The sequence below is a fragment of the Lynx canadensis genome, chromosome B4, assembly GCF_007474595.2.
Source record: "Lynx canadensis isolate LIC74 chromosome B4, mLynCan4.pri.v2, whole genome shotgun sequence".
In the NCBI taxonomy this organism is placed as follows: Eukaryota; Metazoa; Chordata; class Mammalia; order Carnivora; family Felidae; genus Lynx; species Lynx canadensis.
In genome coordinates, this window is record NC_044309.1 from 14,101,030 (window position 1) to 14,124,082 (window position 23,053).

A 23,053-nucleotide genomic window follows, 5' to 3' on the forward strand; every position below is an offset into this window, starting at 1 on the left:
CAAGGTCAAAAATCTACTTTGCTGCATGCTTTTACAAACCTATGACAGGATCACTCACTAAAGTCAGAATGTGTAACTCCATCGGCCCTAAGTCACATTTACCAGTGGAGTAGAAACTTTGATGATATTGTGGAGTAGCCTTCTCATTTTTTCCCAAATTCAAGCCCATGCCTTTGAGTAGCTATGTTTCCTTCTTTGGGATTATTTTTCCATGAAGTTTGTGAGGGGGATACCGTCCTCATTAATTACACAGCAAAGTATTTACCTGGTGTCAATTATCCAACTGTTCTTGTCGAAAGCAATCAAACTGAAGAGCAAAAGTTATGTACAGATGGTTGGATTCTTACGGCTTCAGGCAAGTACATTTCAGGACTGATTTAAATAAGAATAAAATTAAAGGCAACTCACTATAACCAAAGACCTTCTGTTTGAAGCATAAAGACAGAGAGATATGCTGAATTATTAGAAATTAAAACAAGAAATGGGTCTGTATTCAGCTACAGCATGTTCCCTGGGTATTTTTAGGGTAATTTTTGAGAAGTAGATTCTTAAAAATAACTTTAAGCAACTGATTCTTCTTTTTCCCTTTAAGCTTTAGCTGGGCTATCAGAAGACTTACAGAACTGAGTTTTTAGAAAAGAGCAGTAATGGGAAGCCATAAAGATTCTGGCAAAGTTATAGAAAGTTCTATGCCTTAAATAGGTAGCCAGAAGTATTAGGATACATAATAGCATTAATAAAACTTAATGAGAGAATTTTGGATTTATAACAGGTATGTATAAATTCCTAGAAAGTAGCTATTTCTATTCTGATACTCTGTATCAGAGTATAGGCTAATTAGGCCCAGACGGAGAGAAATTTTGTTCATTATCCACTACATCCAACATCCATCTTGCAATTATATGTCAGAAGGGATTTGGTTGGGGGGAGCTGACCGGGACGTAGAAGGCACAGCCACTAATCCCCAGCATTAGAAAAGTCACTCAAAACGAACGAGAGCATAACAGAGAAGTTTACAAACATCTTCACAGATGCAGCAAGGTGTTCCCAAGCAGGGCTTGCTAAAGAGCCTGTTACATCGGAAGCCTTGTTAAAATGCAGGTTCTGACTCAGTGGGTCTGCGGTTCTAACATGCTCCCTGTCTGCAGACCACGCTTGGAGTAGCAAAGCTCTAAATCATGATTCTTTCAAGGAAACCCCCGATGGCGTTTCCCATGATGTTGCCATGGTGCGTCACCTGGGCAGCCCGTGTTTAAAGCCACTTCAGAAATATTTCTACACATTTAAAAAATAATCTAGTCACTTGTCAGACTACCGGCCAGACTGCCAGTTGGCAAATTCAAATGCCTACAGATGCTGTCTTGCCCTTGCCTGAAGAGGCAATGCCACTCACAGAACCGGCTGCTGATGTGGCCAAATTGATTCCGACCTGAAGACCTTTGCGTTTTTTCTGCCCAGAATGTCACCCCCCGCCCCAAGATATTTCCATTAGGCTCCTAGATGTCTACAGAATCTCAGCTCAAATGTCACTGCTCCAAAGGCTCTGACCAGCAATCATCCTCTCTGACATCACCCTACTGAACAGTCTTACGGTACTTAGGTCGTATGAAGCAAACTGGCTCACTGTCTCCATTTAGAACAAAAGCTTCATAACCATACAGACCTTCCCTTGCTTGGTACGTCATTGCCTTATTCCAAGGGCCTGGAGCAGAGTAAGTATGGCACAAAGAAGATGTTCAATAGATATTTGCTAAGATGAATGGACTGCTCGATCTTGAAAAAAAGAGAAGCCAAGGAAACAACTCCATGGGAAATCTTTCAGTTTTAAATGTTGGCAGTAAATTAAAACACAGCCAACAAACAACTGCCCCCAAACCGACCGTACGGGCCAAATCAAACACACCTGGGAACAGGGTGTTTTGCATTCCCAGATTTAGTCCGTTATTCTAGCAAGCCACATCAAGTCTTGGCACGGAAGCAGGATTGCACAAAAAGCTGCTACACTAGAAAAGCAAGGGATCTGAAGTCCGAAGGAAATCATGTTCTGCGTCTCTCCTTCTGCGCTCCCTGGGATGCTGTGCATGGGCTGAGTGTGCTGAGTTTTGGCTTCTTTCTTATTAAGAAAGCTGGTAGCTCCCCACCTCCCGGGCTGCTTTGAGAATAGCGATGCAAAACGTTGCCTCAGGGCAATACCTGCTTTGTTAATGGATACGCTCAGCTAAGAATGAGTGGGAGAAGAAAAGTCTTTCCCCAGATGATCCTATGTTTCTTCGCCTTCAATTGAGGCCCACTTCAAACTGCACACTTGAAATGACTGGGCCTGCCATGTACAACTCCATCTACACGTCGTACCACAGAGCGAGCAAGGTGCTCCTGCAGACACCTCTAATGACGCGCATCCTGTGTAGGCTGGGTTTGTTCTATGCGTGCGTTCTGTGTATGTGTGTGCACGTGTGTAAATACAAACAATTTTAAATATTAAAAAAATTTTTTTGATGTTTATTTATTTTTGAGAGAGTGAAAGAGACACAGCACAAACAGGGGAGGGGCAGAGAGAGAGGGAGACACAGAATCAGAAGCAGGTTCCAGGCTCTGAGCTGTCAGCACAGAGCCCGACATGGGGCTCGAACTCACGAGCTGTGAGATCATGACCTGAGCCACAGTCTGATGCTTAACCGACTGAGCCACTCAGGCGCCCCGATACAAACAATTTTAACAGGGTGATTCAAGATAAGGGACAAAAAGAATCAACATAGTAAGGACATCATCTATGCCTGGTGACGTGCTAGGTGCTTTATGGACATAACCGCTTTTCAGTCTTCTACAACCCTGAAAGGTGGGTATTCTAGAACTTATATCTGAGGCTGCAGACATTAGGCTCAGAGAAGCGAGTGATTTTCCCAAGGACAGGCTCACCCCTAACGTTTGCAGAACTCAAGACAGGAGTATAAATGGATGTCCATTACAACATATCTAAATATTTAAAAGTTACGGAGCAAGTGATTATGTGGTTAAATAAACGTGTCCTACCTCCCCAACTGTAACTTTATAGGACCTAAAGGCTAGGGCTGAAGGTAGAATTCTTCAGTGCTTTAAAGAGTACATGCTGGAACAAAGAGCACGAGGAGAGTTGGTCTGCGGCCTATACCCCTTCCCAACTCACACCCTGCCTCATGACCATGGATGTGGACTCCCAACTCCATGTCCAAGCTCATGCCCCAGCCAGAAGGCACTCCTTGGCCAACCCTCTGGCCTGAGGGTATGCACATGGCACGTGTAGATGGGCGGAGAGGTCTGTCCCTGGGAGAAGGGCATAGAGCAGAGTGCCTGGAAATCAGCTTAGGCTGTGTGGGCAGGGAACCCTGGGATCTAGGCTACCTGGAGGGTGTCCTAGAAAGAGGTCTCAGATTCCAGGTGGCCACATCCTTTTGGGTCAGTAGATACCTTATCCCATGGGGAGAGGGCACAGCTGGATGGGGGCCAGAGTGAGGTCCTCTAAAGTGGGCAGGGGGTTGCTTACAGCAGCCATCCCTCTTGCTCAGTCCAAGGGTGGTACTTCCCAAGGGGCAGAGCCACAAGAAGTAGAATTTTATTCTAAAAGGTAAAATGACCTAGCTAAAAGGTGTTCTCAGGAATGCATATATTTCCAAGATTAAATCTGTGGCATGCTGAGGAAGCTTTGCCTAGATACCAGGCCTGGACTATCTTTCCTTCTGATGACTTCCAGAGCTGACTGAGGTACAAAATTAATGTAGAAGGAGAAAAAAAATTCATATGCAATGTGTTCAACTTGTTTAAAAAGTCATTATGTGTTGGGGGGCACCTGGGTGGGCTCAGTTGGTTATGCATCCAACTCTTGATTTCGGCTCCGGTCATGATCTCACGGTTTGTGAGTTTGAGCCTTGCGTTGAGCTCTGTGCTGGCAGTGTGGAGCTTGCTTGGGATTCTCTCTCTCTCCTCTCTCTCTGGCTCTCACCAGCTTGTGCCTGAGCATGCTCTCTCTCTCTCTCTCTCTCTCTCAATCTCTCTCAAAATAAATAAATAAACTTAAAAAAATTATGTGTTAAACATATCCTAATATAACAGTATAGCTCATATAGAAGTATGAAACCAAAACAAGCTTATAAAACAAATAGAAGCAGGCTGTAAAATTTCAAAATAAAATTAAGATAAAAACAGCAATTTAATGTAGTACCTGATGACCGAAGGGCACTTATCACTTGCAACATGAACATGACAACGTAGGGTGAGGCTTCTTTTGAGCGTTGGTGTGCCTACAATTCGACTCTCCTGCCACCTTTTTCTAGCTGAACTTGCCAAGAAATTTTCTTCTTTCAACATACTTTGAAATTACTTTTCCTTAATATGGTGGGGTCCTTGATGTACGACAGCTGCCCCGGTTCAGTTTTCTCTCCATGATTCTATCCTACCCAACAGTCTATTCATAAGTGTGCATCTAGGCAATGAGAGTATCTGATGGCTTTAAATTCTGTACCGAATCCTGATGACACAGAGTATTTTTCATGTTATGTCGTATAAGATTATCATCAAAACCCAAGCCTCAGATTTTATTTTTTTTATTTTTTATTTTTTTAACGTTTTTATTTATTTTTGAGACAGAGACAGAGCATGAATGGGGGAGGGGCAGAGAGAGAGGGAGACACAGAATCGGAAACAGGCTCCAGGCTCTGAGCCATCAGCCCAGAGCCCGACGCGGGGCTCGAACTCACGGACCGTGAGATCGTGACCTGAGCCGAAGTCGGACGCTTAACCGACTGAGCCACCCAGGCGCCCCCCAAGCCTCAGATTTTAAAATCCTTGTGGACAATTCCCATTCCCTAAGAGAAGCTCTCTGGGCCAACAGGTTCTAGTTTGAAAAACCTGGAATCCTACTCAGGAAAGCCTGGACATTGGGATCTTCGTCCATCCCAAGCCCTCCTCCTCGGCGTCCTCACCTGTGAAGTGGGGACAACACGAGCTGCCGTCAAGACCCAGGGCATGGAGCTGCGAGAAGGAAGAGCAGGGCTGGGCTGAAGTTCAGGCACCAGGCAGCGGGCCGGACTTGCTCCCGGGCAAACACTTGCCCGGCACACCAGGGGACTTATTCTTGCTTTGCTCAAACTAAAGGCATTACCTATTCTGGACTGTAAGAGTTATTTGGAAATAGGAAAACAGCAATGCCCTTCAAAACATGGAACAACTGGTGGAAATGGGAAACGAGGTACCAGCCAATCAGGTTGGATACCTGCGGCCTACCAGCTACACGCTGCCTTGGCTGAGAGTGGATATTGAAGGTGCTAGGACTTCACTGTACCTGTCCTTCTTTCTTCTATCATGCTTCACCCAAGATGCACAAACTAAATATGGGCCCCATGATAGCAGTGATGATTATAATCATAATGGCGAAACTGCACAGAGCTCTTCACTGAGTACCAGTTGCTGTTTCCATTTCATGGGCTGTTAAAGGATTTGCTCAACATCACAGCTAGTAACTTAGTTGGTTACTAGGAGGAACCAGTGTCCAAGTCCAAGCTGTCTCAACTGCTGGGCTTCATGCTGCCTATATCCTGTCGACTCCTGATAGATGCCAGACTACCAGTGTAGTCTTCTATCAAAAATACCTTTCCCTTTGGGGTGCCTCGGTGGCTCAGTCGGTCAAGCATCCGACTCTTGGTTTTGGCTCAGGTCACGATCTCACGGTTCGTGGGACTGAGCCCCACATCAGGCTCTGTGCTGACAGTGTGGAGGCCGCTTCGGATTTGCTCTCTCTGCCCCGCCCCTGCTCATGCACACATTCTCTCAAAATAAATAAACTAAAAAAACACACACACACCTTTTCCTTTAATTATCCATTTCAGTGGAGATAACTGAAAACAGAAGACATTTTAAAATTATTCGGTTTGGGGGCGCCTGGGTGGCTCAGTCGGTTAGGCATCTGAATTCGACTCAGGTCATGATCTTGAGGTTCTCAAGTTCAAGCCCTGCATTGGGCTCTGTACTGACAGCTCAGAGCCTGGAACCTGCTTTGGATTCTCTGTCTCCCTCTCTCTGCCCCTCCCCTGCTTGTACTCTGTCTCTCTCTCAAAAATAAACATTACAATTAATTTTTATTATTATTTGGTTTTGAAGTAAATTATGGCAGCTCCACCTTCCTCTTCTTCACCTAGGCTGATCTTAGAATGAGCATGTTAGATGCCATGCTTAAAACTCAGGCCAAGAGGCAGCAAAGCACGGGGGCTCCGAGGTTTCTAGGTGTTCGGGAAGCCGGCAGGAGGATACAAATTTGCCCCAGATAATCCACAATGTGAATATTCCCTAAGTGGTAATGAGAAGTCGACGGTAAGACACATTTCCTTTCCAGGGGAACATACTGATCTATACCACACTCTAAGACCACAAAGTGGGCAACTGTTATTTGTAAAGCTTGCCAAAAACTGTTTCAGTTAAACGCAAGCATGGAAGGTTCTAGTTCTGTATATAAAATGACACTTTAGGGAGATTAAGTTTGTAAGAATAGTATTTTTTTTTTTATATATATGAAATTTATTGACAAATTGGTTTCCATACAACACCCAGTGCTCATCCCAAAAGGTGCCCTCCTCAATACCCATCACCCACCCTCCCCTGTAAGAATAGTATTTTAAAACAAATATGGTCCCCGAACCACAACTACAATATGGTTAATGTTAACGTGATGGCATTATTTTCTGAAAATTCTCATTTCGGGGCTAGAGGGTGGCGACAAACACAAAAGGCTTAATGATTCCTAGGAATGGACTGATATCACACGAATGTTTTTTTTTTTTTTTTTTAGTTGCTAGGCAACATTGAAAAACAAATGGCCATGTTCTGAGATCACTGTGTATCCGTTCTCCCCACGGGCAACTGTGCGCATGTTCCTCGGCCTGACGGCACTCCCCTCGGACGACAGGACCAGGGCATTGCTCCCATCCCTTCCTATTCCCCCAAAAACCGATGAAGTGGAAAAACATCCAGATCTATATTTTAAATCAAGTCCCGCCTTCAAGGGTGGGCTGGCTGTGACTTACCTAAATGGACTAGTTCAAAGGGCGCAGCATTAGCAGTAACGTTCGCCATCTGAAGCGGAGACAAATCCGCTATAGGCCAGTTGTGAGTGGGATCCTGAGTGCCTGATACATACACACCATACATGATCAGAGGCGGTTCGGTAACTGCCATTTCTATAGCAACCCACACACACTCTGCAGGCCGTGTTTTGGGAAGGCAGTTAAAACTGGATTCTACAACGTAGCTCCGCTTAGAAGATGCTTTTATTTCTGTCGTCTCATTAGAATGAGCGTATTCAAAGCCAGTAACCCAAGTTACCATTAAATAGCAGAAACTCATCACTTACAGGATCCGGAATGTTGATTTCTGTGCCAGTCAATGTCAGTCGGTCACTTGAAATCCAAACCACTGACCTGGTTTGCATGTTCAGAAGTGACCATTCCCCAGGGCAACGAGTCAGATCACGGTCTGACAACCCGGAACATGGGACAGCCATCTGCTGTCCCAGTTATAGGCGAGAGAGTAAATGCCTGCAAAAGCGAGCTGACATAATCATCTCCCATTGCCCAGAAAGCCTCCGCTAAGATGCATTCACCATGACCAATGACACTTCGTTTGCCAGACCGGCGAAGGAAAACTGCTTTCTTCCAAGGACAAAGTGCGCCCCAGCACATATGGATGAGAACGCGTGTCTGTCCACGTTAGCCCGTCCCCCTGACACCGGCATTGTTCTACTTTCCAACAGAAAGTCAGAAGATCATAAGCAAAGGAAATCCGCTAATTCCTCCAAAGAAAGACTTGGGCTCACTACACAGTCCTCCCTTGCAACACAATCAAGTGCATTTTAACACGACATGTTCAGTTGCTGCACGTAAATGCAGCCGAGGTATAATTCTAGCATATCGCAAGTTGCACTTCTAAAAAAGACCGTTTTTACGGAGAGCACATATAACAATGGCCCAGTTCATACTGCTCTGACTGACTAAACAAAATCCAACTTTACTTATGCTCTAAGAGAGTGCTGATCTATTAGGTCACCCTCTGATGAACTGTGTGGGTTGAAGCATGGAGATGCTAATGTTCATGGAAAAATTTTCGCCTGTTCCAAAAGGGAGGGGAAAAAAAAAGGCAATTGCAGCCATTAAAAAAATAAAAAGAAGGCCACAGTGATAAATGGTGGCACCAAACACTGACGGCACTCTAATAATGGTGTTTGAAAGGGAGCACGGATTGGTCTTTGTCCTAAGAGTAAACTAAGTTATCTGGCAGTCCTGGATTGGAGTATTTGAGTTAGTGTCAAAATGCAGATGTATTTTTCAAATAGAAGTCCCATGGGACTAAAAACAACTTCATCTTTCTTTACGGGGTTTGAAGTCTTGCCCTATAACGAGCTGTTACCACTCTGAGCATCCATACGCCCTCCTGGCAAAATGCTGGAGGGCTACCCGGACAGCAGCAAGTACTGTGGCCACACCGGTCACCCCACTTTGGCCCTGCAGAGCGTACAATCTACTTGCATTTTCTAAAAATTTTTTAACGTTTACTTATTTTTGAGAGAGAGAGAGTGAGCATGAACAGGGGAGGGGCAGAGGGAGAAAGGACACACAGAATCTGAAGCAGGCTTCAGGCTCTCAGCTGTCAGCACAGAGCCCGACGTGGGGCTCGAACTCACGAACTGTGAGATCATGACCTGAGCCGAAGTCAGACGCTTAACTGACCTAACCGCCCAGGCGCCCTGAATCTACTTGCATTCTAACACTAAAATGGTAAGAGCTTCCCTGTTAATGCCTTTTAGATCAAGGAATCACAACAGTCTTCTGTGTAAGTCAGACAAGTAAGTATTTTCAAGTTTGTGGGGACATCCAGTCTCTGTCACAACTACTCAACCCCCCAGTGTGATGAGATAGCACTCGTGCAGACCATACAGAAATGGGTATGCTTATTCTCCAGTACCTTAGTCTCTTTGGGCTGCTATAAAAAAATAACAAACTGAGTGGCTTATGAGTTAGAGATATTCATGGCTCACAGCTCTGGAGGCTGGGAAGTCCAAGATCAAGGTGCTGTAAGAATCAATGTCTCCTGAAACCCTGCTTCCTGGTTCAAAGATGGCGTCTTCTTGCTGTGTCCTTACAGGTTGGAAGGGATGAGGGAACTCTCTGGGGTCTCTTTTATAAGCACATTAGTCCCATTCATGAGGGTTCCACCCTCATGATCTAATCACCCCCTTTTAAAGGCTCCACTTCCAAACACACTGCAGTTTAGGATTTTGACATATGAATTTTGGGGAGGGGGAATACAAACATTCTGTCCATAGCATCCAATAAAACTTTATTGAGGGTTGTTTACAATTGAATTTCATGTAATTTTCATGTGTCATGAGATACTTTCCTTCTTTAGATTCTTTCTTCAATCATCTAAAAATGTAAAAACCATTCTTAGCTTTGCAACATGTTGTCTGCCGGCCCTGATTTGGGTGAACAATTCTTTTTTTTTTTTTAATTTTTTTTAATGTTTGTTTATTTTTGAGAGAGAGACAGAGTGCAAGCAAGGGAGGGGCAGAGAGAGAGGGAGACAGAGAATCCGAAGCAGGCTCCAGGCTCTGAGCTGTCAGCACAGAGCCCGACGCGGGCCTCGAACTCACAAACTGTGAGATCATGACCTGAGCTGAAGTCGGACGCTTAACTGACTCAGCCACCCAGGCGCCCCAATTATTTGTAATGGATTCACAGATTGCTGTATGTGGCTGTTTGACTGTTTGGAACTACAGTTACTTTGATTTACTTCAAAAGTAGATAATTTAAAGTGCTAAAATGGTTTGGAGTGATTCTTGTGTTTGAATTAATCATAAGTAGCTGCTAATTAGTAAGTAGTGTTAGATGCTTAAGATGTGTTCCTACTTTTTTCCTGATCTGGTAATACAGTCTTGGAACTTTTTATTTAACCAAGATAACTTAATTTCTTAAAAAAAATTTTTTTAACGTTTATTCATTTCTGAGAGACAGAGATAGACCGCTAGAGGGGGAGAGGCAGAGAGAGAGGGAGATACAGAACTCAAAGCAGGCTCCAGGCTCTGAGCTGTCAGCACAGAGCCCGATGTGGGGCTCGAACTCATAAGCCGTGAGATTGTGACCTGAGCCGAAGTTGGGTGCTTAACTGACTGAGCTACCCAGGCGTCCAGAGATAACTTAGTTTCTACTTAAAGAATGATATTATTGACTAAATATAACAAAATAAAAACCTTAATAGTAAAGGAAAAAACAGTAGAAAGAACAACCTTATGAAATATGTAGCTTCTCCTGAGTTGAGGAAGTTGAAGAAAACATGGTTTCTTTGAAATGTCCATCCAATCTTAAGGTTTTCAGAAAACGTATTTTAATTCATTTGATTATTTTTGAATGACTATCCAAACGTTGGCTTTTCTGTGTACACATACAATCTGTTATAACCAGGAATTTGGCAGTTATACTTTTTGCAGTAGATGCTGGTTAAAAAGATCATTTAGACATGAATAGACACTTCTCCAAGGAAGACATCCAGATGGCCAACCGACGCATGAAAAAATGCTCCACATCACTCATCATCGGGGAAATACAAATCAAAACCACGATGAGATACCACCTCACACCTGTCAGAATGGCTCACATTAACAACTCCGTCAACAACAGAGGTTGGCGAGGATGCGGAGAAGAGGAGCTCTTTTGCACTGCTGGTGGGAATGCAAGCTGGTGCAGCCACTCTGGAAAACAGTATGGAGGTTCCTCAAAAAACTAAAAATAGAACTACCTTATGACCCAGCAATTGCACTACTAGGCATTTATCCATGGGATACAGGTGTGCTGTTTCGAAGGGACACATGCACCCCCTTGTTTATAGCAGCACTATCAACAATAGCCAAAGTATGGAAAGAGCCCAAATGCCCATTGATGGATGAATGGATAAAGAAAATATGGTATATATATGTGTATATATATATATATATATATATGTATACATATATATACGTATATACATATATATACACACACACACACACACCCACACCCACACACACAATGGAGTATTACTCGGCAATCAAAAAGAATGAAATCTTGCCATTTGCAACTACGTGGATGGAACTGGAGGGTATTATGCTAAGTGAAATTAGTCAGAGAAAGACAAAAATCATATGACTTCACTCATAGGAGGACTTTAAGAGACAAAACAGATGAACATAAGGGAAGGGAAACAAAAGTAACATAAAATAGGGAGGGGGACAAAACAGAAGAGACTTATAAATATGGAGAACAAACTAAGGGTTGCGGGAGGGGGGATGGGCTAAATGGGTAAGGGGCATTAAGGAATCTACTCCTGAAATCATTGTTTCACTATATGCTAACTAATTTGGATGTAAATTTTAAAAAATAAAAAATAAAATTAAAAAAAAAAAAAAAAAAAGGAAACAGATCAATTACCCAACAAGAATTCCCAATGGCAGAAGGCTCAATGCTGTGGGGATTATTCCCAGAAACCGGATATCTTACATCTCAGAGGCTGCATAACAATGCGCATTTCTTCATTTTCATGGACTCCTGTAATCGTATTAATTTCCTGTTGCTCCTGTAATAAATGACCACAGCCTTGGGGGCTTAAAACAACACAACTGTATTCTCTTACAATTCTGAAAGTCAAGTCTGAAGTCAGTTTCACTGAGCTGAAGGTAAGGTGTCAGAAGGGTGGGCTCCATCTGGGGGCTCTGAGGGGAAAAACCTGTTTCCTTGGCTTATGGCCCCTTCCTCCGTATTCAAAGTACGTTGCTCTAATCTCTGCTTCCACTATCATGTTTCCACGTCCTCTAGTTCTGATTCCTCCTGGCTCCCTCAGAAGGACCAGTGATCACAGTGTCTCTCTCTCTATGTATGTATACCATTGTTGGCTATGTATATAGCCATCTCTCTCTCTCTTTTTAAACAAGTTATTCTACCTCTCTTTTTTTTAAGTTTATTTATTTTGTGCGAGAGAGAAAGTGCAAGTGGGGGAGGGGCGGAGAGACAGAGGGACGGAGAAAGAATCCCAAGCAGGCTCTGCACTGTCAGCACAGAGCCCGAAGCCAGGCTTGAATTCATGAACTGTGAGATCATGACCTGAGCCGAAGTTGGACGCTTAACCGACTGAGTCACCCAGGCGCCCCAGTCATCTTTTTTTTTTTTTTTAAGAAGTTATCCTACCTCTTTTTCTTAAGTTTATTTATTTTGAGAGACAGAGAGAGGGAAAAAGTGCAGGTGGGGTAGGGGCGGAGAGAGAGGGGGAGAGAGAGAATTCCAAGCAGGCTCCGCACTGTCAGCACAGAGCCCGACGTGGGGTTCGAACTCATAAGATTGTGACCTGAGCCGAAGTGGGATGCTTAATCGACTGAGGCCCCCAGGTGCCCCTGTATGTAGTCATCTCAAGTACAAATGTTGTATCAGAATCTACTAAACTGCCCTGATAACCAAGAAACTACAAGGCCCCATCCCCATGCATTTCTAGTGTCATTGCAATATGCACACTGTAACTGAGAGGGGGCTACGTTACTGTTTAGGGGACGGACAGAGGGACTGCAAAACTGAGATCCTGCTCATGGGATGTGAGAAGTTACACCATCACAGCGAGGCACAGCCGGGGGGAGGGTGAACAGTCCGGCGCGGGAGCAACGGTGGGCGTGTAGAAGACGGCGCTGGAAGTGAGGCCGAGTGACCGGCAGGGCTGGCTCTGATGACACCGTTGAGCCGCTGTGCCGGGAGGAGGGCGGACTGCTTCACCGTGAGTAGCTGAGAGACCACCTCACGAGGGGAAGTGATCCGTGCTTTCAAAGTTTCTTCTAATGTTTATTTTTGAGGGAACACAAGTGGGGGCGGGGCAGGGTGAGAGGGGGACAGAGGATCCAAAGCAGGCCCTGTGCTGACAGGCTGACAGCAGCGAGCCCGATGTGGGGCTCGAGTTCACGAACCGCAAGATCATGGCTTGAGCCGAAGTCGGGATGCTCAACCGAATGGGCCCCCCAGGCGCCCCTAAAAGATAACCTAAGCAGTGATACACAAGAGCTAGTGGAGGGAAGCAGAGGCGGAAGGCAGGCAGACTCTTGCTGGAATAGGTCAAAGAAGTGGGAAGAGTCTGAACCAAGGCGGAAGTGACACAGAGAAGGAGGGGAGAGGGGAAGGTTGAGAAACGCTGATGTGACAGCAACAGGACTTTGGAAGGGACCACACACGGCTGCAGGCGGAGAGGTGAAGCAAAAGAATAAAGTGGGGATAACTCCGAGGTTTCTACTTCGATGGTCTGGTGCGTGATACCCTTAATCAAGAGAGGAAACCCAGGAACGAAGAGGTTTAAACGCTGGAGTGAGGGCAGTGGATGTGCTCAATTTGAGGCATGTTGGACCTGAGTGTCCTAAGGCACATCCATCAGCCAATGTCTAATGGAAGGTCGGGAACAGAGAGCAGAGAACAGGACTTGGGTGCACAGGGGGCCGTGGGAGTGTGCGGACTGATTAGATGCCCCAGCAAGTGATACCAGGTAAGCTGGGAGCTGGGTGTAGGGCGTAGGCCAGCGGCCAGCAGACGAGGACGACCCAGGGGGACACTGAGTCAGACAGCCAACAGAGGAGAGCCCTTCACAGAGGAACAGAAGCCACCAAACGCTGCAGAGACACTGAAGGAAGTCACCTGCCTTGTCACGCAGCTGCTGGTGACCTCAGTGACATTTGTTTCCAGAGAGTGGGCAGCAGAAGCGGGACTGCGGCGGGTTGAGGAAGCCGCATGTGGAGAACGATCCCTTGAGAGATCTGGGCTAAGGGGAAATCTGGGAAAGCGGTTTGGGAGGCACGGCTCGTGAAAGCCTAAGAACGGGAAGCCTTCTGCTGACTTTATAAACCCTTAGGGAGTCCTTGCTATGTCCCAGGCACTGTACTACACTTCTCACAGACATTAACTCATTTAGTCCTTGGAGTGGTTCATTTTTTGTGTCAGCTCAGCTAGGCCATGGTCTCAAGATACTCGGCCAAACACGTATGGAAGTTGCCGTGAAGGCATTTTTAAAATGAGATTAACATAAAAAAATAAAATGCGATTAACATATAAATCAGGAGGCTGAGTGAAGCAGATTACTCTTCACAAAGTGGGTGGGCCTCATCTAGTAAGTTGAAGGCACTAAGAAAAAGACTGAGCTCCCTTAAGGAAGAGATTCTGCCAGCAGACTACCTTCGGGCTCAAACTGCAACATCAACTCTTCTCTGGGTCTCCAGCCTGCTGGCCCACCCTGCAGATTTTGGACTTGTCCGCCTCCACAAATCTATTAGCCCCTGCCTTGAAATAAATCCGTCTCGTTCCCTTTTTTGGGGTACACACACATATCCTATTGGTTCTGTTTCTCTGGAGAACTCTTGACTGATACGCTCTTTGTAACAACATGAGGTACTATTATTACCAACCCCATGCCACAGTTGAGGCAACTATGGCCCAGAGAGGTGAAGTAACTCGCCCCAGGGGCACACAGCCAGTGGGTAGCTGAGCTGGAATCCCTATCCAGGGTGTCCCCAGAGCCCTGGCTCTTAAGCACATGCTATGCTGCTGCTCCCAGGCACATTTGGGGCCAACCGGGAGGTCCAGGGAGAGAAGCAGAATATAAAAGGAAATAGGAGCCCCGACAAAAGCAAGTCTTGCACAAATGAGAAAACAGGCACGGTGATTCGCTCCAGGCGGGACCTACAGCTTTACAAGGAGCAGAACCAGGTTTTCAGGAGACGGAATACAAGCTGTCTCCCTTCCGCTTGCTACTTTCTCCTGTGTTCTTCTGAGATTCTCTCAGTCACACCCCTCCCGATCTGTCTTCTCCTGGGAGGCACAGGGCTCCTTACGACCTGACCTTCATCACAGAGCCTCAAAAAGTCACTACACTGTGGAGAACACACATCAGCGGTTAGCACGTCTGTCCCAGTGCAGGATATGTTACTGCAGTGGTACCACCCATTCCTCAACATCAAGTTTAGTACGTCTGGGAAAATCAGTGAATTCCACACAAATAATTATGGCGCCTGTTAGTAGTTATTTGGAAAGCAAATCAAAACGAAACAAAACCCCACCAAACCCTGAATACCCAACGGGCGTTTATTTTCAAATATAAATTCCCAGAACTCTAATTTGACTACTCAAGGAAAGAGGTTATCTTTGAAAACACATTTGATATCAACCATCGACCCCTGCTAAGAACCGAAGGGGTACAGGAATGCAGGTGGTGTGAAAATCTAAGCACACGAGCGCGTGTGCCCATCATGTCGTGATGATCGTCAAATGTGAAACTTCCCAGAGAAAAATGTGAAAACATGTATTAAAAGCTTTAGAATTTTGTACTTATTTACTTATTTATTGAATTTGAGAAGCGGGGGGAGAGGGACAGAGGGAAAGAGAGAGAATTCCAAGCAGGCTACACCCTCGGCACAGAGCCTGACGTGGGGCTCGATTCCATGACCCTGGGATCATGACCTGAGCTAAAACCAAGAGTCAGATGCTCAACTGACCAAACCAGCCAGGGACCCCTGGCACTCCTAGAATTTTATACACGTTAAAAAAAATTTTTTTAAGTACGTTCCGTGTCCAACATGGAGCTTGAACTCACCACCCTGAGATCAAGAGTTGTATGCTCCACCCGACTGAGCCACCCAGGTGCCCTGTCCCCATGTATGTTTTTAATCCAACAGCTCCACCTCCTCTAAAATAATTATCCTGTGGGAATAATCATGGCCGTGCCTAAAGATTTAGCTACAGAGATATTTATCACAGCACTGGTAAGAATAGTAATGTTTTCTCCAATTACAGGGTAGGGAGCAACCAAAGTATGACACATCCATATAATGAAATGCTATGCAATCATCAATTTTGACATTGCAGAGTAACAGCTGATGCCACGGAAAGATGTTTATGATATACAAGCGATTCTTAAAAGCAAGTTATAGAGGAGTACCTAGCATATAATCTCGTTTCTGTTAAAAATCTATTTTGTGGAAGCCAGCCTTTCTGAGAGGACCCCAGTGATCCCCACCTCGCGGTGTCTACACGCCTGTGCCGTCTGCCCCACACAGTACCAGCACCGGGCTCCGTGACCAACGGTGCACGGAAAGAAGCGATGGTTTGTCATTTTCACATGAGGCTATAGAAGACTGTTGACTTCTGCTTTGCCCACTTGTGTTTCTGTATTTTTATTTTATTTTGTTTTTCCTCTGGATCATTGGCTCCAGTGAAAGCAAGTGCCCATGTTGTGGGCCGCCCTATGGAGAGACCCACATGGCAAGGAACTGAGGGCTCTGGCCAGCAGCTAGTGAGGAGCTAAGGCCTGCAAAACACCCGTGAGTGAGACTGGACGTGCAGTCACTAGCAACGCATCCCCCCTCCCCCCGCCCTCCAGACGGCTACCTTGTTGGAGAACCTGACCCAGAACCACCCAGCTAGTTGTGTCTGGATTCCTGACCCTCTCGACATGTGACGCAGGAGATGTGCACGGTTGTTGAAAGCTGCTACGTTTTAGGGCAATTTGTTAAGCAGCAATAGATACCGAACACGTGTGTGCATGGCGAAATGACCAGAAGGATATAATCCCAAATGCTATTCGTGGTTTTTCTCTAGGTGGTGGCATTGTGGGTAATTTTTATTTTCTCTTCTGGTGTGTTGTTGGCAGTGTTTTTCCTTTTTCATGAAACAGAAAACCACATGACCACGAGGGATCAGAGAACCAAGAGCATAAAATGATAAAGATCAGGGGAGCCAATTTTAGCTCTAATATCCTTTAAAGATTCAAGTAAACTGACTTAAATGTACACACAGAAACAAAAACAAAAAACCCTCCCAAGAGGTGCCTGCCTGGCACACTGGAGTAAGCTTCACCTACCAGAAACCATGCGATACACTGTGGGCAGCAGAATTCAGTAACTTCAAGGAAAGGAGACTTGCACAGATATCTTAAAAGGAAAAATCAAACAGGAATGAAGTCACCTGCTAGCCAACCACTGGAGTCTTGCTTACCCAGCTTCTGGTCAAATCGCCACGCCGCGACATAGGCATTGTGCCTCAGACTGCTCTGGGTGGCCAGGGGCACGGTGACGTAAATGGGGCCGTCCACCAGCACTGGCGTTCCATCACTGCTGAGCAAGTGGACACTGACGGCCGTGACTGGGGTCAGGTCATACCTGGTGCCGTTTCCTGGAAGCAAGAGGGAGTATCCATCACGTGCACAGAAGGGCCCTATGTGGGGCTGCTGCAAACGTTTGCGAGAAAATAGCAACAGCTAACCATTCACTGAGTACCTCCTATGTGCCAGGGACTAGACGGAGCACTTTACGTGTATAAAATCCTCACCACTTTACATGTACAGATACCTCACCACGGCTCCATAAGGTAAGTAAAACCCACATTTTACACACAAAGAAACCGGCCCAGAGAGGGGAGAAATGGGAACTGGCCCCAAGGGCATGGTGGGATCTGGGATCGAAGCTCTCAGGTTTGCTGCCTCTAACTACTGAGCTTTGCTTTCAGAAAGGGCCTCGAAAGGAAGAGACTCCTCTGTGGTGTCAGAGGAGGGTAAGTGTAGAAATCCCTGAAATCAACCCCTGCACAAAGTGAGACCCACACACGTTAATGACTCGGCAGATCGCCATAATGAAACCAAATGTTTTACATTAGAGGCTGCTATCAAAAAGAAGGGGGGGGGGGGCGGTTTTTTCAAGGAGTGCCTCAAAATATTAACTTCCTTGTACTCAAAGCACCCTACTGAAAGCTCGGCCTTGAAGGATTTAGGAGTTAATTTTAGGTGCCACTGTTATTTTGATCTGTTTAAAAGGAATTTAACATGCCAATTATTCTACATCAGGGGCCTTTTCTCCAAGCCAAGCCTTTAACGACTGCCTACTTTATACATAAATTAGGGACTGCTGAGGACAGCGATATTATATTTATATACTTAAGCGATCCATCGTAGAGCAATTTTTCTGCAGTGAAATATAATATCACACAAAATGTTTACGTCGTAATTTTAAATCTTGAGCACAATGACAAACGCACAGTGATAAAAAAATTTAAGCTCCATTAGAATATAATCTATAGGATTTCTTATTAAGCTGCTTACATAGGTTATCTACCCATCAACTACCTGAGCTAATGCAAACCACCACTTAGGACTAGATGTAAACGTTTAGAGCAACACAAGTGATGAATTTTAGAGTTTTCAACACAAGTGATGGCCAAACCCTTCGTAGAGCAAATTATATATAGGTCACAACAGCACTACCTTCTACGATTTATGGCCATCTGTTTGTCATTGAAGGGACGGGCACGGTAATAGGAATTTCGTCAAAAGGTCCATGTTGGAATCACAGGCTCAAGTTCTGAAATCTTTTAGTCTGGCCTTTTCTCTTTAGGGCACAGAGAGCCAAAACCCAGAATTTACCATATTTCTGGTCAAAATATCTGCTGGGATGAGACCTAAAGCAGTGCCAAGTGTCCAAAGGGGACGTGGAGGCAAAGCCGGGTCTACAGTGTAGCTCCCCAGGTTCTGTTAGACCCTCTGGATGGGACAGAACTGCAAGCAAAGAGAAATTAAGTAACTTACTAGACTCTGTATAAACAACTTATCGATAACGGTTTCAAACCCGGAAGTGCTGCTTTCAGCAAACCCGAGGCAGGAGAGGGAAGCAGCAGGGAGGGCAGGAACGCCTTCCAGACTCATCATCCAGCCTTTCCTCCCACTTAACTCTGTCTCCTGATCCCCGTTCATCACCTTTCAATCCTCCCTTCCTATGTTCTTGCACATTCCCGGCCCAGGGAGCGGGGGTTCCAGTCCCAGAGGCACCACTAGCTGTCTCTGTGGCCTCAGGCAGGCTACTTTGCTCCTCTGGGATTTGTTTTCCTTATCTGCGTTATCTGGACTAGATGCTTTACCTAGGAGTCGAGGGAAATAAACAGGCTCAGCTCTAAATATTCAGAAGTAATCACAGCATCGCACAAAAGGGCTTATTAATTTAAAGTTACATACGTTAGGTTCTGGAGATTTAATGTTCTTTGAAAAGTTCTCTGTTCGAAGACCCAGCAGGCAGCTGTACCTGCTTTCTCAGTGCTCCGCTCAATGCCCACTCCTATCCCACGCCTTCCAAAATACCCTCCCTTGTATCCTCCCACTTTCTTTATTCTGGAACGATCCATACTTTGAAGGATTCCATTGTTTCTGTTCCAGCCCTTGTTATAAGACTGCAACTCTACAGGAAACACTGAGTTCTGTATACAGTGAGGACTTTCCTTCTTGTTCCCTCTTGATGTTACCAGGCTCCTGTCACGTCTGAATAAAGACAGGTGTCAGGCAAAGGCAGCAGGGGGAGGGGGCAGCACCACTGGACCAAGCTTAGGAGGCCCCGGACTCATCCCTTCTAATACGAGGGGTTTCGCTCAAATAGCATCTCGGGTTCTGCCTGGCTTTGCATCCTGCTACCAACTTCGCTGGGTGTTAGTCATTCTACTGACACCTCCCTGTCTTCCTAGAGTTACTAGCGGAAGTCGTTTCTTGAGAACCGCTTGGGAATGTCAGAACCCTTGTGTGCAAGAAATCTCTTAGCAACCAGAGTGGGGACTGTGATTCTCTGAAGGTGCAGTGTCTGTGGCCTGTGCAAGGAGGCTGCCCCATGTGACGCCAGGACACTATGGAGCAGGTGGACATGGCTGGACAATGGGGAAGTGGCCCAAATCTCCCCGTGGCCGGGTTTCTCTATTGACGACTCTGGAAACCCCTTTTGAACCGGACAGCGTCCTCTGAACGAGGACACTCCGGGGAGACCAGCCTGCAGAACATTCTCCAATCCCGTCTGTGGGCTCCACGCACTTTTGCTGGACGCTCGTGACGACCTGCCACCTTACCCTGGCGTGCGTGGGCCAGGCCCTCACGCAAAGCCGTAATCTCTTAGATGCATTTTATCAAACAGGAGGGAGGCAGGCAAGCAACCGTGGGGAAGAAGAGAGGCTGTGCACGATGTGAAACTGGACACAGGCACCTGGCTGATGAGATGTCAGGGTGCTAAGCGGACCCCACGTGCCCACGCCCTCCTGGGCTGTGAGCCAGCACACCGCCTTTCCCGGCGGGGCTCAGGCAAGGTCTGATTCTTCCCACGTCAAGTATCAGTTATTTCAGTGGGAAAGAGGGTGCACGTAACCTTCTAAAGACCTTCTTTCTTCCCCCCCTTGAAATAACAGTCATTTTAAAATAAAACAAACTCCTCTAAAATCAATAGTCCTATGTCTCTGTGTTCTTCTCCCTTGCCCATCGTCTCGGATTTCATAATTTATTCAAGAACTCTTGGAAACGGGGCACAGAAAAATTAGTGAGCTCTGAGGAATGAGGTCACCCCTCCAAGTTAGGGTTTTATGCTTGTGCATCATTTATTGGGGGGAATGGGTACAGGTCTCAAATCGTACATTTTCCTGTTCCCTGAAATACTACTTTCTCCTAGGCCTGTAAGTCAACATTCTCTCCCAGTAATACTTACTCAGAGTGGCTACCACACATTTTTATCTGATGGCCAATTACAGATGCATTAATTGCACCTTCATACAAAAATTAAAGTATGAAGAAACATTTCTGAAGGCAGGTTCCACAGACGGACAGGTGCCACAAAAGCGAGTAACAAATCACCAGGTCATCTTGATCGGTCCCCAGAAATCTGTCAGCATTCTACAGAACGGATCAGATGCTGCAGGTGTAAAAAGCTTTTTCAGAAGGACCCAAGATCCGCTTATGCAAAGCCCTGGACAGTTTAGTGAAATTCAATAGAAGCGTTTCTGGGAAATCCAGTCACCTCCTCACCTAGCAGGATTTAACCCAGAACAGCCTCTGGCTTTCACGTCAGAAGTGTGGGGAAAACAAGAGGGGATACAAGAAATGATTCAGGACTTCAGAGTCTGCTGCTTTCCATTCACTAGGACTAGGGGCCATGTTAGTGCCCAGTGCACTGTTGGCTGAGAACCAGTCTTTTACTGACAAGGAATTATTACATATTTTCCAGCTGGTGGTTTTTGGTGTCTCCGATTTTTTTTTTAGCTCTGTGTGTCATGCGGGCATAGGCTGACATTGACGGAGCTCACGCAGAGGTCTGTCAGGAGAGGATTCAAGTCAACTTCAAAGCCTGGCCACTATTTGTCAAGTCCAGGCAGAGGGAACAGCACGGAGGATGGGCAGAGGTGAGAACACGCTGGATGTGTACAGACGGAGGCGAGCAGAGGCTCTCATTCCAAAATGCTCCCGATCCTAGAAATGGCAGCCCCCTGGTCCCCACTCTCGGCACCAGACCAGTGCCACCTCCCCTCCCCACTGTGACACGTGGGTGGGCGGGCTGCATCCTGCAGGCTCCAGGGGCCAGTGGGGACGAGGGGCAGGGAGCCCCTCACTCGGACCTTGCCCTTGGAAAAACACGAACACAGCAATTTCAGTGGAAAGCACGTCTCTGAAGTCTCCCAGAGGGGAGCTCAGAAGGTACAGGAGGCAGAATGACTGAAGGAGACAAAGTCATTAAAATACACCGCAGCGGTGTAGACCGGATTCCTTAACTAACACAGTTTCAGCACACTTGAACTTCCCGGCTTCGGTTCTTTCATTTGGTACGAATCCTCCCCGCCCCACGGAAAAATCCAAGCACGGAAGCCCCAGCTGAGCAGGGGAGAGACTCAGATTACCTGTTCCGTTCCCGTCTAGTCCTCGCAAGTAGGGAAAGCTGTCCACCTCGGACGGGGAGCTGGCGGCAGTGAGGAAAGCCGTCAGGTCACTGTAGCTGGTGTTCTCAGGCAACCGCAGAGCTCTCCTCTGGAAGTGAACGCGAGGCTGTGGCCGGGCACCTGCAGAAATGGACTTCTGAGTTACCTCCCGAAGGGGCAGTAAATCTAAGGAAACCAGGAAGTGCTTCTCCACGTTTTGGCACGCCTCCTCCCCCCCCCCCAGGCTCCTCCCCTCCCCCATTCACGGCAGGGCGCAAAGATGTGACAACATGCTATTATGGGGACAGGAATAATAGCCCATTGTCACATTTGTTTTGACACAGGATGTTATTTGGGTTTTTAACAAAAAGCTTTCCTAAGTCCCATTTGTGAGCAAGCTTTTCACTGCCCAGCGTGTGCCTATGGATGGGGGTAACGTTTTGGGAAAGGAAGTCCACATGAGGGAAAGGAGTAGACGACAATTCATCTCTTTACATAAACAAAGCAAGAGATACCCTTTGATCCCGTTATGCACGCCTCCTTCATCTGGCAAAATCTGGCTTAACTCCACACACCACACAGCAGCAGAGCAAAGGGAATTAAGTGTGCAGCCTGGACAAGAATTACTGACAAGAGCCCAACAGTACTGAACCCCCTTCGGTGGAAGCTGCCACGTGCTATCCGGGCTCTGCCTGCAGGGTGCACAGCTTATGTCGAGAATTTTGGGATGAGACACCCTTGAGTGGAGTGGAGGTGCTGTGCCTCCGTCACACCCAGCTCCTGGGTGCAGAAGGACGGGGTGGCCCCACTCAGAAGGCTACCCTGTGACAGCATCTGCAGTTCGACTGTGCTCCACATGCTGTTTTGATCGCAAAGCCTGAACCCGTGTTCACCTAATGGCTCTGGTGACAGTCGCAAGATGTCAAGGTGCTAAGTCGTCCTTAAGGTGCAAAAACATCCTTAAGACAAAAAATAACCGAAGTGGGAATGATGGCACCTTACCAATGAAAGTGCACACTCGTGCGGATTGAAAGAGTGATTCCTCAAAAGCAGTGATCCGCCCTGGTGCTCGGGTCACTGCATAGCCTGCCCAGGGCTTGAGGTTTCCCCCACGGTCGGCTGGGGGCTCTCCCCCCCACAGTCCATAGCTGTCAGGCACCACAGCCCTGCCCTGAGTGGGCAGTCTTTATGCCGACTCCAGGGTTCCTTTTAACCCTGGATCAGAAACTTTCCAGTGGGGAATAAGCTTATCCGAAAGGGTTTTAGCATAAGGGAGTTTTAGAGCTCAAAGG

At 46.4% G+C, this 23,053-nt stretch overlaps 1 protein-coding gene across 1 annotated transcript in view; it reads right to left on the reverse strand.

Annotated features, from left to right (window-relative positions):
* Positions 1-23,053, reverse strand: part of FAM171A1 (family with sequence similarity 171 member A1) — a 134,018-nt gene that overhangs the window by 15,370 nt on the left and 95,595 nt on the right. Inside the window, 2 exon segments of the mRNA XM_030322201.1 lie at positions 17,058-17,234; positions 21,744-21,902. Of these exon segments, the coding sequence (XP_030178061.1) occupies positions 17,058-17,234; positions 21,744-21,902 (336 nt within the window).